The 18,799-nt window shown below is 37.8% G+C and overlaps 1 protein-coding gene across 1 annotated transcript in view; it reads left to right on the forward strand.

Annotated features, from left to right (window-relative positions):
• Nucleotides 1-18,799, forward strand: part of mgat5b (alpha-1,6-mannosylglycoprotein 6-beta-N-acetylglucosaminyltransferase B) — a gene marked incomplete at both ends in the record, with an annotated part of 77,491 nt that overhangs the window by 32,135 nt on the left and 26,557 nt on the right. The window contains 2 exons of the mRNA XM_079457418.1: nt 163-327; nt 2,963-3,132. Of these exons, the coding sequence (XP_079313544.1) occupies nt 163-327; nt 2,963-3,132 (335 nt within the window). The remainder of the gene's footprint in view (nt 1-162; nt 328-2,962; nt 3,133-18,799) is intronic.

An 18,799-nucleotide genomic window follows, 5' to 3' on the forward strand; every position in this document is an offset into this window, starting at 1 on the left:
ACCAGGTGAAATGGCTTCTCTAAATCCGACGCAGCTGCTGCCAGTTTGAGCTGGAACTCTTTGAAACCGTGTCATTTGTCATTTGGAAACGGCAGGTTTTTTATTCGTATTGCTTTGGATGCCTTTTTTCTTTGTTCTCTTACTATTCTTCTCTTTCTCCAGGCATTTCTCCGCTTTGATCTGGCTGCGCTGTTGGAGCGGGTCGGCTCAGGGAAGGAATCCTTAAGCTTTATGAGGAGGCGTATGCGCAGATTGGCCGTGCAATGGGCTGCAGCCGCACGCAGACTTGATGAGCGTCTGCGCAGTCAGTCCAGAGAGCAGAAGAGGGTGAGCGGTCACACACTGTCTAAAGAAGGTGAATTAAAGGTGCTAAAAGATATAATGGGGTTGTTTGTTGTACAGTAAGGCTTACAGTAGCACTTTTCAGATCAGTGATGTGTTGATTTGCATAGGGTTGGATCTCTGTAAAGAGTGTTAAGTCACAAACTTTATTACAAAACCTACTGAAACTGACAAGGTATACTGTATGGTTTGTATAATTAATGTGTAATATAAATATTACATTTATATAGAAGGATAATACCTGACTCTAATTCTCAGTGAATAATCAAATCAGAAAACCTAAACCAGACTGATTATTTTCATTTCCTAAATTTCTACCAAGCCAGAATAAACATCTTCAGGCTCTTTAGACTAAATAAAAGTTGTCTCACTGTGTTGCAGTTTAGATGCATTTGCTCTAAATGAACTCTTATTTTTAGACAGACTTCTTCTGTCGCATAGAGAATAGTTTTTGCTCGACTTAGAGTTTGGAAAAGGCATTTGCTTGAGTGAAGCGTACACTGCTTTCAAGATGGGCATTTCAGCAGTTTCAGCAGCCTGTGAATCTGTTTGTGGATGCAGGTGAGATTTCCAGCATGCAATCGTGATTTTCTGTTTGTCAGTCTATTCTTCTGGATACACATCTTTTTCTCTGATATTGCTGAGAAATTCAAGTCCAGATTCATCCTGTTAAAGACCTTTGGTCATTCCATTTTTGATCAAAAATTGTGTAGTTTTAATGCTACACGTTTTCACACAACCACTTATGAGGAGCTGAACTCACTCTAGTCCAAGGATGTATGATGTTTGTGATGACATTCATAGTATATGAATACTTGAAAACCGCCCGTAAAAATGCGAGTCATGCACTAATATTTCAGAGAAGTCAGCATCTATTATTCAGAATATTCAGAATGACTGAAAATAAAACTTGTGTTAGGATGACGTTTCATTAAGCATTGAGTTAAAGTTGATACTTTCTAACTTTAAAAAAAAAACTTCTGCTTAAGTTTGACGAAAGCATGAGTTCAGAATGAGTCCTCAGCTGTAATATCAAAGGAAGCTCCCAGGCAAAACATATAAGCTAATATCATGCTCTTAAAAGACATGCGACAATTGTGTTATTTATAGTATAGTGCCATTTTTGTTGCTGATAACGAAATGTCTATTTTGAATACACAGCAACAGTAGCCCTCAGGTGTATATTTCCAGCATCTACCAGCAGGAGACAAACTGGACCGTGCTAACTAGCCAAACCTTTCCCAAGAGCCATTGAACAGCGTTTCCAAAAACATGTAGTAGTGTTTATCCATTCTTTAATAACATGGAGCTTTAGACATCTATTACATTGAATCGCAGGTTTATTTGCTCCAATGCTTCTTTTGCATGATAAAATAGTACAGTGGCAGTATATTGTGTCTTGGCATTGCTCTGGAACAGTAGATCCTCTAAAGCCTTGCGTCTGTCCCACCGCTTCACTGAGGCATTTACACTTCTTCCACTGAAATGGTGCTGGATTTTATGTCAAAACCAGCGCTCGAGTGACGCTCAGCCTGGGGATCTGCAGGCCTCTTACCGACCTACGTTTCCACTGACTCGACAGCCAAGCACAAATAAATGTTTCAGCATCTTTATTCCATCACGACCTGCTTCTGAGGCAAATTCTGAAACAAAATGCTTTTATGTTAGACAGACAGGGTAAATCAAGTAGTTGCTATATGACGTGACACACTTAGAGTCAACCAAATCTGCACTGCATCACATTTTCAGTGCTGGCAACTTTGTTGGATGTAATACTTTGTGATCTTGTTTTGAGTTGTGTCGTTTCTTGCCAAACTGATATGTTTTTACTTACTTTCAATGTGGAGATATAAACCGAGATAATATCATTTAGCAGATATGTGCTCTTTTTTCCGCTAGTGTTGATCCATTGACTTGGTCTTGAGTTCTTGATAAATAAATGAATGTTTTGGCTACACTTGAATATTTATTTAAAACATATTTTGAGGTGCCAGTCAAAACTGACTAGGACTTTATCTAGACTTCACACTATACCTGGAACTGGAGCAGAAAATCTATTTTTAAGGTATGCTACCTTATTCGTTTTCATATTTTGGTTATTATAAAACAAATACTTTTTTAGTCACTTTTATCTCTTTACATCTGACGTAGAGATATATCAGAGACATTATAAACTGGTATTTTTGTTTCTTACATTTGATTATAAACTCCTAATAGCATTATTGATGAAGTTAATTGTTGCATTTTTATATTATTAACTGTATGTACTTCATATTTTACACTGTTTAATAAATCAACGTTTTGCTACATTTATTCATTATTTGTTTTTTTACAGCTATGCATGTGATACACTGAAACTTGCGTTTTGATTGTAACATATTTTAAAGAACTTTGTGACTCTTTCTGTTCTTTTTTATATTTTCGTTTTATCACTTTCATCACCTTTTTTTTCTGGCTCGGGGTAAAAAACCTTCACAGTTTGCAGGAAGTAAGTGGCCTCCACACAAAGTCCAGTGTGGTTGTTTTCAGATATGGTGTGGATTTTTAGGACTGTATGCCTTTTGTAATTGTTTTTTTTTTGTTAATATTTATTTTACACCTTTTGCACTCTTCCTTTCAGATCTTGATACATGTGGGCTTTCTGACAGAGGAATCTGGCGATGTGTTCAGTCCAAAGGTATTGAAAGGGGGGCCACTTGGAGAAATGGTTCAGTGGGCAGACATCCTCACCACCCTTCATGTGCTGGGTCATAACCTCAAGATCTCACTCTCAGTTAAAGAGCTGCAAGGGTGAGTCGACCAGAATACAGTCAAACAATGAAAGCATGCTTCCTCTCGGATGGGTTTTCAGATGGGTAACCATTTCCACCTAAACTGTGAACGAAAGCAATACCACTAGACTGTCAGCTACACACATGATGACCTGTGTTGGTAGTTGATTGTGTTTGTTTCTTGATAGGACTGCAGCTTCCTCTAGTTTAAAATAAACCTTATGTAATTTGCATTAACGGAATTGAATGAATCTATAGTCTATTTTGGGCTCTAATTGGCTGCTTTTTCTTCATTACTTTGTCCAATTCATTAAGGAATCCATTATTTCATTCGTTCATTATTTGCCTACAACACAATTTACCTTCCGTTTCTTGGACCACATTGTGTGGGTTATAAAGACTAAGCCAGAACTGCCAGTGGTTGCCCATCAGATAATAGGCACATGAAGCCCACTGATAGGATGCTACGGGGTGGCATTCAGCACCACGGACAGCTCCCACGTACACATTTATATCTGGCCGGGTTTACTGTAGTTTTACACAATATCTCTCTGGAAGGTTTTAAGGCACTTCACTTTTACTTCACCAAAAGAGTGAAGTCATGGATGCTGAATTGGATTAGAGCTGAAGAGAAAGCTATTTCAAAATACCCTAGGGGTGACGCCTGCTTCAGTTTGTGCATGTAATGAGTCTGGCTTGGTCAAGTAATTGACACAGAAACAAACACACTGATGCAGACATACTTATGCACACTCACCCTTTACATCTTGTGAACTGTAACATGAAGCAAGTTTTAATATCTGCTTTGATAAATGCATATAAGTATAAAGCAGGTTTTGCTGTGGAAAAATATTGCCGCAAAGTGACACAATGAAGTCACACGCCCGTAAATTTGCTCCAATTTAAAGCCCCACAGAAACTAATTTTGCGATAGACAAGAGATATATTAGATTTATTCCAGAGATAGATATATTTAGGGAAGATCTCATATCTATTTTTGAGGCCAGATATGAATATATTATTGCTTTGCGTTTCATTTCAGTTGTTGTGAGGTTTGTGCTTTTGTTTCCCATTTGTGCGTAATTGGTGTACTAATGCATCTGGTAATATTGTGTTCATATTTGTGTTACTCAGCCATGTTGGTGGGTTTCAGGGACCCGCTGCAGTTTTGGGTCAAACACTTTATGTTAAAATAATTTAAAGATATTTACTTCATCCCAATCTAAACGGCATACATGGTTAATATTTGCCCTGTACCTTTGTTAGATCATATTTATGAATTGAAGTGCTCCACGTTTTCTTGCGGGAACGTCGGGGACAGTAAACTCACACTTACACACACTCTCTCTCGCACAAACGCACACAGAAACACACACAAACATACTAAAAGGAGGTCCAGACATGAAGAGGACACAATGAAGCACAGAACCTTTTCTTTCATACATTTTTTGGACCCGAACATCCTGTATGTAATATAAATGTGTAGGGATGTATGTTCTTCAAAAAATAATTAATTGTATTCTTTTCCTTTTGATAAAAAATTTAAACGGGTCCCACAGACCCGAACACCATACAAGGGTTAATGAACTGCATTAAAATGATCATCATTGATATGCCATTAAATTTTAAAAGCTTATACTGTATAATAATTTGTCATATTCAGAGTCACTGGAGCAATAGATTGCATACAAATCCTATTGTTATGAATATGTCATTATGATAATTGCTATATTCCACGTACCATTTCAATGTACAGACAAATATGCGGTGTACTGTGTGTGACAGCTCATTTGTCTTCAAATAATCCGAGGAACAAATGTTTTTATTCCAGTAGGACATATATGGCATCTTCCAAACTGCATTCACACACCCTTGCAGGATCGTGTGAGAAAAGGGACGTCATTTGTAGATGATTCCAAAATTTTGTTTCATTTGTGATCATGGATTAGGAATTTTCACAACTCATCTGGAAGTAAATGTACGCCGTGAACCTCGCATAGTTTTAGAATTAAGCATTTGGTCGATTGTGATGAATTCTTATAGCAACCTTGGTAAATAGACAGCTTACTTTTTAGATCAGACGTGTTCTAACGTTCTTCCATTTAATATAGCTGCTATACCAGAAGGAGACAGGTCAATCGTGCCAGCAGAACATTCAAAAATCCAGCAAAATATCAACACACTTCAACCTTTGTGTGGGGCTCTTGTCCCCATAGTGTTCTTTTAACCTAAGACATGTTTTTATCAAGATGTGATGCTTGGAATTGAGATAACATCAAACTAGGCATCATGATGGTCTGTAAATCTCAGAGTCTCAGAGCAGTGCTTTCTCCATGTTTCACATGATTCTTCGAACACTGTTAACATTACACGTTACACAAATTTTTTAAGTATTTTTAGGAATTAAAACACGCTCTTTAACCTGGAGTGGATTTGACTCACTTTACCATACAAGGCCTTGATAACAGAGGTGCAGAGAAAGAAAGAACTGATGAAACATTAATGCGTCACAATGCTTGTGGAGAATGTAAATGAGAGAGTCTAGTAGACACCATGACAACAGTCTCATTTCAGACTCAACAACAACCAGTCTGACCTTCTCCTGCTCGGTTCTTTTCATTAAAGTGACAAAACATACAAATGTAATAATTGTTAGCTACAGGCAGATCCTGTCAAAAAACAAACATCAGATGGCACTACACAAAAGAATAAGAAGCTATTCAAATACATAGTAATAACATGGAAATATCGATTTTTGTAAATGTTCCTTGTTGATTTAAAGTCAAACTGAGCGCAGTTGTGAAACTGGGAAGTTATGCGAATTGTCAAAGTTGAATTTGAACTGAAGCAAGCACCGTAATGTGGTGAGCAGAGTTCTAAGCTTTTGCCAACATTGGTCATCGTCCTTTTCTGTATAACAAACCATATTATCGCCTCTTCTCTGAGTAAAGCTTCTGCAGGCAAAACCAAATGTTTCTTTTCTTAAAGTTCAAACTTTCTTCTAAAAGTTTAGCTTTCATTTTTTGTCATTCGCTTTAACGGAATAAAGGATGTGACAATGGCTTTAGTTCTGGTATTTGTGTTCGACTAGTAGACGCTATTTTTTGATCTATTTTGTCCGTGTTAGCCCGCTAAAGTAATGATTCATATCTCTGACACACTTCAGCGTGCTACTTTGAAGTTAGATGAAATGTAATTTATACAGGCTTTTCACGGGAAGAAAAAGACGAATTCATTTTTCGTGATCTGATCTGTCTATAAATTGGTCCATGAAACTGTGATACTGAAGAGCCAAATGCGTCTATGTGAGAAGCAAACGAATAACACACTTTACAAATTCTTTCCAGTGTCTAGTAAAGTGATTGTTCTCGGCTGGACGTGTGTCACGGTTGTCAAGACGTATTGCTGCTCAGATTCAGTGAAGTGAATTGGTGAGATTCACGCATTGGCTACTTTTACATGCAATCTAATAATCTGGCAATAATCTGACTGCAGGAATGAAACACCTCAGTCTGAAAAAACAATCAGAGTGAGCTTCACTTAAACAGAAGAACATTATTAGAAATGTAAACCTTTGAATCTGTATACTTTATGATCAGTGTGTTCCTTTACATTTGAATCATGGCAACACACACTATTAAGGGTTTATTCAGCAGGACGCATTATGTTTTTCATGACATCATATAATTTATTCAAGCCCTCAAGTATATGTCGTGATGCTATGTCTAATTTTCTTCATTTGCCAAATAAAGCCATTATGCCATATTTTCACATACCGTATGTCAACAAAGCAAAAACACAATTTAGGGACTTTCTTCACTTCTTAAGAACACAAAAGCTTTAGTGTGACTACACTGGAAGTGTCAAAGGGATAGTTCAACCAAAATTGAAAATTCGGTCATCACTTCCTAACCCTCGTGTTGTTCCAAATCTCTGTTCTGCTGAGCGCATCTTGAATGAATGCCAAACAGATCCCATCCCCCATTTACAGGCACGGTAGGGAAAATAAACCCCATGGGAGTCAATAGGGGACGAGATCTGTTTGGTTACTGACATTCTTCCAAATATCTTCTTTTGTGTTCAACAGAACAAAGAAATGTAAACAGGTTTGGAACCGCTCAAGGGTGAGTAAATGATGAAAGAATTTCCATTTTGGGGTGAACTGTCCCTTTACAACTGCAGGAATAACACAATAATAATATCAGACCATTCAGTCTGGCCGTCTTTTATATAATTCGTATAAAAATTACTTTTTGGAATTTAAATTCAGTTGTTTACATATGATTAGAAATTAAATATATAACTTGAAGGGATAGTTCACCCAAAATGAACATTATGCCATCATTTAATTGCCCTTGTGTTGTTTCAAACCTCATATATTTGCAAGAACATTTGTAACCAAACAGTTCTGGGTCACTATTGACTACCATCAGCTGAATAGCAACTATTGTGGTAGTCAATTGTGACCCAGAACTGTCTGGTTTCCCACATTTTTCTAAATATCTTCTTTTGTGTTCAACAGAACAAACAAATGTATGCAGGTTTGAGGTTGAGTAAATGATGTCATTCTCTTCATCTATGGGTGAATGTCCCATTAAAGTAGTGGACCAGACCTGAGTTCAGAAACATCACAAGCTTGCTTTGATGTGATGTTTACTTAGACCACAAGTTATAGATCAAAATAAATTGAGTCACACATCCTGTATGATATTTTTACATTATTTAACTGGTCCATCTAAAATAAAATAAAGTGGGTGAGGTGAGGTGAGGAGCGGGATGGAGTCGATCATCTAAAGGCACATTGAGACTCAACACAGTTATGCTTTCACTTTAGACAGTTTTACAGTTTAATGAGGGAAGTTTGCTTTGAAGTGTAAACACAGCATTCGATATGATTTTAATTCAGAGAGTCATACCAGAATCGGATCTCATTGCATCTCAATTTTACAGCAGCTCTTTGGCAACGTGAGTTTCAACATATATCGTTGAAACTATTTTAAAAGCCTAAATAAAATATCTGCTCCAACCTGCCAATAAAATACAATGAGAGCGACATTAAACTCATTGTCAGTCAGAGCACATCTTGCTTTTAGTGGATGTGGATGCGAATGATTAACTTTCACGATTGTTGTTTGCGTATAAACATAATTATTTCTGTAAATTATCATTTACCCGATGACTTTTGTTAATGTGTGCCCACTGTGGGTTCAAATCATGACCAAAATTGTAATAGATTTTAATAAGCTGTGTTGCTGTCTACTGTAATACAAAAATAATACATTGATAAAAATATAAAATAGAATAAAGAATAAAAAATAGAGTAAAATATTTAGATGCCGTTTTATTATATTTGTTATATTTTTATACAAATAAACGTATTTTTTTCTAACCCTATGTATCATAACGCATAATCCTTAATTAGGCTAATATGGGAGAAATACAATTATTTTCATAAACATAATCTATATTTGTATTTATGTTTATACTTAACATATACTTGGGGATATACAATTATTTTCATAAACATAATCTATATTTGTATTTAGTTTTATACTTCGTTGATTTAATAAGCCATAAAGATGACTTTATTTACATGCACTTCTATTAGCTAAACTCATTGCAATGCATTCTGGGATTGCATTTTCTGTAAAAGAATATAAATTTGCCTTAGAACGTCAGCACGACGGGGCTTGTTATACATCCTACATATGTTGGGACCATCTCCATATCTGCTCACAGTCAGTGGAGCATGTCCTGATTCTAGATCAATGTATGACGACTCTGTGAAACCCTCGGACACGCACTCATTTTCTCTGGTGGGTCTCTCTAATGCAACTAGTGCTCTGATGGGCTTTCTCTCTCTCTCTCTCTCTTCACTTCATTTCTTTTCTCTGTAGGGAACAGGCAGATGTCTGTCCTCCAGCTGTTGGAGAGGTTTATGGTACTCTCTCCACCACAAAAGCAGCTGCTCTCTGTTCTCATTGTTATTCTTGCCGGCTGTGTGATATCGCTCTCAAAACCCAGCCTAACATTCACTGGGAACACACGCAATAGCAATGTTTCCTTTCTAAAGCCGAGCACACGCCACAAAACAGTGGCTTGTCCCCTTTCATCTTTTAAGCCGCAGATCGTAGCCAATTCTCAATGTCCAGACTGGGCAGTCACATTCAACCTAATCTCACGGATCTCAAGTAGCTATTATATGAGGTGACATTTTCTTAATTTGAATGATGGGAAACATACAACAAATAGCAAAGATGAGTATCTACCCCACACTGTTAAACCAAACCATCACTGCGGCTAAAGCAGATTGCCTACAAATAACTACAAAGTTGCCTTAATGCTTTGGGTCTGTTCTGACCTCTCATGGATCACATGACTTGAATTTCTCCTGTCCTCGTGTGTACATGGCAGTAAGAAAGCTACGGTTCACTCTCTACGGTCTCAATCTCTAATCAGATGCAGTTTTATTGAGAGCCTAATTTTGTAAATCGTTTTAATTGGGTGTTTTTGATGCAGAGCATGATGGGTATTTCTTGTTCTCACCCTTTGGCATATATTACAGTTTGCTTTGGCAAAGTTTTTAGAGAAGCTTTGTTTTGGGTATCCTGCAGAAATAAAATGCACCTATGGCTTTGCCTGCTCACTGTCATTATTGTAATTGTACCTCAGACACAAATCAACAGCTGTTGCTTTTGCAAACGTCGCAACTAAATTGCTAATCTGAACAGAACAACAGAAGTGCATTGTTTACTTTTCTTCAGTAGAGTCTCGTGTCTATTGCATTGTGTGCTCACCTCGGGGAGTTAAATGTTGTGGGATGTTGAGATGTTAACATTGGACCAAAGAACTATGCCACATTCAATACCACATTCATGACAGGCACACCATTTTATGCATTAAACATGCATTGACAAGCTACACAATGACCTTCCTCCTCCTTCCTATCCCGTAACCCAGGGGTGGGTCGTGGGGGGGCAAATGCGACGACAGCCCAGCCAAAAACAACGGTTAGTTTGTTTATTTAGTCAAGAATGATTCAAATAGAATTTTGTCTTTTTAGTCGTAGCTAGTTTTCAATCTTAAATAGTTTCATGTGTTTTATTTATAAGTTTGTAAATCTTTTTTTCTGTAAAAGTATCACCTTTCACTAGTTGCAGGCTTTTCCTATGTTGTTTGCATATGTTGGCAGTTAAACATGACTTTGTTTGGTCTGTTATAATATAGAGAGACACTCCACTCACTAAACACTGACATGTGAAGTGGTAAAGTATATGCAGTTGTGGGTTAAATGTTTACGCTTGTGACACATTATTTTGTTAAGAAACTTTATTTTTCTAAACTAGTCGCCCAATAACTTTTAAGTTAAGTTATTTTAGAGGAACTATTGACAAAAATGCAATATAATATCCATAACTATGTCTTCGGATGTGTATAAAGACCTCTTTATTACCTTAGAATGAGATATTTCTATCTACATACACCACAGGTCCCCTTCCACGGAATTCCCCATGTTGTTTCTACACCAGCCCTAAACGGTCAAGCGTTTCGTCACTGTGTTGGTGTTCTTCTACTTACTATTTCCTGTGTCGGCCACCGTATAGTGTTTCGATGAGGTACAACTCACCGCTAGATGTCACAAAAATGTACACATTGCACCTTTAACTACTTTCTGCGTGAAAGAGGCATTCACATCAGCAGAGACTTACAGCAAAGAGCAACATTTATTTTAAATGAGGGAATGTCAATTTTATTGTTGTTTCGCCATCTGATAACTATCAGGGATGTAAAAATCATTATAATGAATAAATGTTGTGAACGATTGTTGCCATTCAAAGTTTGGTATAATACAACACATAAAATAGTGCAATTAGACTGACATCGTATTACTTAAAGAGAAAAAAAGAAATGTCCGATATTTAAAAGCTTCGGCCAATTATGCAGCCCAGAAATAACATCACAACATTCAGCAAGGAAATTCAGCGATAAATTGTTCGACAGGAGTGGGGAACTTGTCTTGAAACATCAGTGTGTTTATAGCATGGAGTCTTCGGCATCTGCGGCTCAATAAGAGTAAGAGCAGAAGTCACTTGAACACACAGTTTGTCACAGAAGCTGAAATGCCATGTGGTACAAGACACCAGAAGTGACAAGAGAGACCAAGACAGCTGTCACGTCGCATCAGGAATCTTCCTTAACCAGACGTGATTACTTTTCATCACTACATGTGAGAGAGAAACGAAATGAAGATTAATGCAGTGTTAATGTTGTTTAGTACAGTCGGATCATTTGGGACAGCGCAGTAGTGTCTCTTCTTCTGTAAGCACCTATTACCATCATATTCCCTGGAGAGAAATGAGAGGACCGCAGTTTAGTTCTGTATTTTGAATCACAGCTGTCTTTACTTGTATGAAATGTTAATGATGAATGCCATTACACCCCAAAATGAACGTGCATCCATTCAGATTCATGTCATTACAAGACCTTCCGAGCCAAATGACACAGCTATATATTCTTTATTACTATTTTACAATCATTTAAATCAGGAATGCACCGAAATGAAAATTCTTGGCCGCAGCCAAACGCTGAATAGAAATACACTTGGCCGAAGACCAAATACCAAATTTTTGCATTCCTTCCATTTATTTCGTTAATGTTTTCACTATTGCCTAAACGGAATGATCAAAATGCATTTTTTGTGTGTCTTGCTTTTCAATATAGTAGAATTCAACTTAAAAATACTGAGCCAACCAAGTAAATACAAAAATATATTGTTCAATAATTCAATGGACTAACTATCTGCAGAAATACTCGCAAGCACTGCATGCCGAGACTGACTGACCACCATTTCAGTTCATGTCTCTCTAAACTCCGCCCACAAATGCTGACTGACTGTTCTCTCAGAGGGTGTACTGGGATGCACAGACATAGCTTGACCTTCCGAGTTGTTTAGTGCACCGAACTGTGTGCACGCTACCACTGTGCGATGCCAGAGGATTTCGGGAGTGGCTTCAGGCGCCCGCTGCCGTCTGAAGTACAGTGTACCGGTTTCGTCCATAAATTTACTCCCGCGCCGCAGGTCCCTTGTCTTGTCTTTCTCTGACACTTTAAAATGCTTCCACACACTGCCAACGTGTTTGCTGCATTAATAAAGCATCATGTTTCCATATTTCACTTATTCCACCGAACATGCTTTCTTGCCATTTTCGGCCGAAAAGATTCTGTTGCAGAACATTCGTTGCATCCCTAATTTAAATGTCCAGTCACCTTACTGGAACATAGACACTGATATCAAATCAAAGAGTTTCCATTGTAACCTCTTTGAGTTTCAACATTCAGCGCTCTCATTATTTTCGGATGCATTCTAAAGATAGCAGTCAATGTTGCATAGATGTTCCGCTCAGTTTTCCTTTGAATGCACTCTCAAGCCCTTCAAACGTTTCTCTCTCCTGCATTAGCTGTATCTTTAGTGCCACAAGGCCACTAGCTGCCTTTTGTGTTTCTTTTCCTCCCATTACTATAGTGTTGTGTAGATGTTTGATCTGAGCTGATGAATGCCGTGTTACATGGCCATCGGAGATCTGTGTCAGAATAAGATAACAGTTATGTCATGCAAAGACACAATGAGATCTTTCATTGCCACAAAACATGTTCTTATAATACCATTAATAACTGTTTGTAAGCTTTTTTACAAAACACAGATAAAATAATGCACAGTATTTGGAAACACATCCGTGCCCTGTGGTGCATTGATTTGATTTTCACTAAAACTGTGTCTTCAGGAGTGAAATACAGTATGAAGGAACTGTGCCGTTATGTGCCGAATGAGGGGCTTAAGATGTCAGGCGTTAATAAAACAGTAACACCTTTATAAAAACAATAACTTTCATGAATACAGACCTAATTTACTTTACAATATGACATCAGAAAGTAGTAAGAAATAAATGTTCAGACCAGGGAGGTTTTTGTTCATTCTACAAATTACAATACGTTTTCATTCATAACAAAACAGAACTGAATACATTGAATCAAGGCTATTGACTTTTTTTTAAAAGAAAAGCATTCAACTGCAGGTATGAATTTGCCATATAAACACATAAGGTTGATTGCTGGCCTATTACGTTTGAACAAAACCTGCGTAACCTGCATTGAAATAGCCGTTGAATTTCCTTAAATTTGCCAGCAACATGGAAATCTACATTATGTCAAGTACCTGGTATCTCAGGGATCGAAAACCTCTGAATCATTTATTTTCTGATAGATTCGGGGCAAGTTTTCTATAAAAAAAGCAATTTAAGCTTAAATCCTTTGCTTCATTCAGGAAGACCAACAACGTTATCCAGTAAAGACATTGGTAGTATTGTACAGGGTGCAATGACAAGGGCTATTCTCTTTTGTCCTGTTTGCAATAAATTCATTTCTGTCATGACAATTCTCGTAGGGTTTAGCATGATGGTGTACATGACATATAAATGTATTTGGTCTTACATTTAGGCATTTGGCAGACGCTTTTATCCAAAACATACATTTTACATAGGTATCTGCAATCCCCTGGGATCAAACCCACAACCTTGCATTGTTGACACAATGCTCTTACCACTGAGCTACAGGAAAGCTTGGTAAAATAGATCTGCTATGCTGCTGCCGCGGTGCAAGTACGGTGACTTGCTGCTGCCGATACATTGTTGCGACCTCTAGGAGTAAGCCGAAACAGGAAAAGGATACAACATTTGTAAAACAGGGAGTTCAGTAAACCAAGTTTATTGATACCATATGCGATTTTCTTCAGGGGCAGACAAGTCCAACATAATAAACAAAACAGTCTTCTTTTAGACTTCTTAATAACCTAAGAGTAGAAACAATAGAAAACAAAATACACAGTGTCTTCTCTGACTCCCTGAGGATAAACAAAGTTAAAACTGGCATGTAAATCAAAATGGCGTCTAACCCCCCTACCTCTCGAAACTTGGTGAAATATGTAAAAGGTGTTTACAGTGTGAGAGTGTACTTAAAAATAAGATGAAGTCTAAATCTACATATTCACAATAACGAAATCACATCAAATAACATAAACCAGATGAACCATCAACAAAATGGCACGAGAGCTCAATGGCACACAAGGAACACAATGCATCGAATGAGTGTTTAGGGCTGTACTTATAAACACAGGGCACCTGGGGTAGGACCCATGACCATCTCCAAGTGGTTGGTAGAGAATCTGGAGCAGTGACGTGTCTGCACACGACCAAGAGAAAATGCAAAACACAGGCTACACAATATAGCATAACGCACAAATTTCTCCAGGTCATAACAACATCCGCAACTTGCTGCTGTGTGCATAAAAGGAATGCTGCTGCTGCACATATAACATATATGAATAAACCCTCATAGCTTACGTGATCACCTTGTAGCAGATCTATACAGGTGGAGCTGGGGAAGGAGGTGGGTTTCTGAGACGCGCTGCACTGCTAAAACAATCACTAGCCAAGATTAAACGTAGAGCAGCAAGCTAAGCATTGGCTGCTGATACGGACCAATCTGCTGCACCATGTAGTAAGTTGTTATGTCAGATTTGTTTAGACGTTAGGACTGCGCCATCTAGAGTTTCATGCCGGAACTACACTGTCATTTATTTACTGATTATAGACAAAATGTACCCTCCTGTGTTTGGCAGCCTCTTCCAAGGCCAGAGGAGCATGCTGATGTCCCAGAGCTTAGACCCAGACTATGTAGTATAGTCCTTCATGAGGCCTGTGTTCTCTTGTCGGTCCTCACATAAGAAGGTCAGCTCTTATGTGTGATCCCCCCTTCAGCTTTTTATTAGTAGACCACCTCCACAAACATTACAAAAACGTATTTGCATTCAAGAATGAACGTTAAGCATTGATTGTTCTTGCTTATTGTATTTTCTTTAAAATGTAAGTAAGAGTGAGTGATTGTTGGAATTATTGTCAGTATACATCCCACATCTATAAGTTTCACTGTTTCAATTTGAGCTCCAGTGACCCCTTGGGCAGTTCTAGGATCTTACGTTTTTTGGCAATTTTTATAAACACAGGGTCACAGTGAAGTGGTGCATGCACTTCACATCCCTTCTGATGCAATATTTCACTTCAGGAGAGAGAGATTAGTAGGCCTTTATAGGATTGGTCTTTTGTAGTCAGCCGTGTATTACAAGAGCACGTACCGCATCCTGTAAATGTGCTTCCGCATTTGGTTTTGCCAATATTTCTCTCAGTGTGGGTCTGATCCCCACCACATGCATCTGAAAAATATCAAAAGGCCTAACACCAAACCCATAACAGAAGATATAACATGACAAAACCAAGAAAACCCATACAACGTCTGACAATGGAAACACCAGGACTATATTCGGGGCTCGACATAAAAGACTGCTCTATGGCTTGGGGCCAGCATTGGAGATCCTCTGGCCAGTTGAGATTACTGTCACTTGCCCGATCGGGCCAGAGCTGTATTGTAATGGAAAATTATAGTTTGTACGTTTTTAACACTTGCCTATTTAAATATTCCCAAGAAGATGCTATAGATTCGGTTCTCACGTACTGTTTGAGATACGCGCGTGGCCGTAATGCCGCATCAGACAAAGCGCAAAATACTGAATTGAGTTCTCTTTTTATTTCATTTCTTTTATTAAGACCAGGCAATATTTAGGCATAAATATTTCCAACTATTACAGTTGTATTCGTCCAGATGAGACCAGATTAACAATCCAGGGATTGAAAATACTATTTAAATCTGTACATGAACAGAATATATTTGTGTGTTGCTCCGTTAGACCGAATTAGAAACATGAATCATCAATGAAGTTTTGTGTGAATGTTTAATTTTATGAAGTACTCATTTTACAACTCGTATGCTACATAACTGCAAATGTGAACCACTGATTGCTCTGCGATTTCGTGCTGGAATTAACATACATCCCTAAAAGTATCTCGCAGGGTTGAGTTAATGAAACTGCCGTCTGCTAAATACGGCCTTGTGCACTTCCATTGTGACGTATTCATTCTCGCTCTGCCACACACCGGCACTTCTCTTGATTTGCCCGCCACAATTGCCCATCTATTCATATGCGCTCCGCCTTGTAATCTGTTGCATTTGTTAAGAAAACGCAAATTTCAGACGTATTAAAGACATGCCCTGCTGTGATGGGGCTCACAATTCCTTGCATTTTAGGAGAATAGGCTTTAGTTTATTATTATGTGCAAACAGACAGTTCTTTAGAGAACAGGAAGTGAATCTCGGGCAAGGGTGACTCTGTCATTCTGGAACATTTTTGCTCTTTTTAAAGGAAGGGACTGTAGATTCTACACTGCATTTAAAGAGCTTTAAAATGATTATAGTTGGCAGCTAAAGAACCGTTTTGAAGCCGTGAAGCTTAAAACGTATGAAAGGAATTTTAATGTTTAATTGCTCCACTGTTGTGACAGCTGAACCTGAACAAGTAGGCCTGTAGCAGTGAGACACTGAGGTGTGAGAAAGCTGACGTGTGGATGACTGTGTTACTGTGTGTGTGTGTGTGTTATTGACGTTGGGAATTACTGCTGTCTCATGATGTTTGATAGACTGTGAGGTAAAAGCTACTTTAAAGCGTTAATATAGAAACAGACTTAGCCTCTGGCAGCACCACAGACCACAGTCTGATATTGCTCACCAAACTAAGAATATAATATAAACATAAATATTTATAATAGAAACAATACAATATATATTAAAATATAGTGTAAATATGTATACTGTAAGGGTTATGTATATAGACTATTTTAAGTATTTTTTTCTTTTTGTGTGCCTAACTACAGCAGATATAAACGAATTGTAAAATCTGAAAATATTAACTTTTGATAAAGAAAATATCTGATGGTAAACATACTTATATCGGTGCTAAAATTATGTTAATTGACATTTGCAACATGGAAAGAGGGGTGCACTGTTCACAAGAGGGTGCACTTTATGTGGTCCTGCATACATTTATCACTATATAACATAAACACAAAGTAATACCTAAAAAGGATGTGAATTACGATCATTTAATAGTAGTAAAATATCTTTAACATGTCATAAAATGTATCATGACATATTGTCAACCATGGACATGTGCCACTTTAGTCTAACAAGCAGAAAGCACGTCTTGTTTTGTAAGCTGTGTATTTTCAATGACACTATTTAGGGCGTCCGTATAGTTCCGCGTATCACAGTCAGTGTTTGCCAATCTCGTCTTAATCTTGAGTGCCTATACAGTAATATTGCATACGTCTGTGAAATAAAAGAGAGATACAGCTGTACGATTATTTCCGGAAAAACACGAGCTGCTGGAGATGGGACTTTTATGGATGTGTATTAAATGTATTTGTAGTGCGCATGTATTGAATGATGATGATAACACCGATTAGGAGTGGTTCTTCATTAGAGGAGTGGACTAGCTTATGGCCGGGCAACCACTGTTTTCGTTCCCCCTTTTTTGGTCGTTTTTGTTGTTTGGTAAGTTTGGTTTTGTTTTCTAATAAGATGATCTTTGGCTTCTAATTCATTTGTTAGTATTGCTTGAGTGAGGATATTTTCTTATTCTTCTCCTATCATTTATTAGAATAGGAGCGGCGTAGATGTCTACTTAAGATGAATTTCCTACATAGGAAATTCCTTTTTATGTTCCTTTAGCCAATGGTCACCTTTTCACTCACGCCTTTAAGCAAGGCTCGGTCATATATTAGAGACAGCAGAACTATCTGTTTTATAACTCAAGCTTTTGTAATGGCTCGCTTTGCTGTGGAACAGTAGGCTAGCTTATAGATTTTACTTTTCAGCTATTGTTTGGAAAGGAGACATGACATTAACTCTTCCCTTCGGTGGAAGCTGAAATTAAATACTACAGCAAATTGAGAAATCCATAGCAGGGAAATAGAACAGCTGCATGTATCCGATTTTAACCGTGTGAGAGCATTTGCTTCACTAGGAATAGTTTTAGTGTGTATGTGTGTTTGTGTGTGTCTGTGCGCACAGGAGAATTGTATTACTCAGAGGTTACTCTTTTCGCACAGGACACCTAAAATGCCTAAAGAAAATAAAAATAGACACAAATAAAACCTGATCCTGGAAAATGGCTTGTCATATATCAAGAGCTAAAAACAAGATTGCAGATGGCATTACTTTATTCGTTTTTGGTCTTTGAATTGTGAAAGTTGATGTGTATGATAAATCTATACTAAAACTCTTTGTGTGGAGATTGTCAAAGCTGGTTCTGAACATCATTTCATTAGAGAGTTTTCAAGTGAAGCGTCTCCATTTGTTGTCTGAGACACTACTGCAAGCTGTTTTACACTGCAATGATGTCATCTTTCTACGGCAGTAGTAGATGGGGGAGATATATGATGTGTTTGTGTTGAAATTCTGTGTACCGCTCACCGTGACAGCTTGTATGTCTGTCATCTGTCACTTTCGCTGAGCTCCAGTGACCCACAGAAATACAGCTCACATTTTCGACTGTTGTTTGTGAAAAGAGAGACAAACACACACACACACACACACACACACACACACAGCTCTACGGAGAGCATGGAGGATGGGGACTATTCAATGGGAAACACATTGGTTTTTAGCCTTATAAAGACACTAGTCAAAAATAACCTGTTTACAGGTCTCTTGTGGAATTATAGGGAGACATATTGTTTGTG

Source organism: Barbatula barbatula (genome assembly GCF_947034865.1).
Source record: "Barbatula barbatula genome assembly, chromosome: 5".
In the NCBI taxonomy this organism is placed as follows: Eukaryota; Metazoa; Chordata; class Actinopteri; order Cypriniformes; family Nemacheilidae; genus Barbatula; species Barbatula barbatula.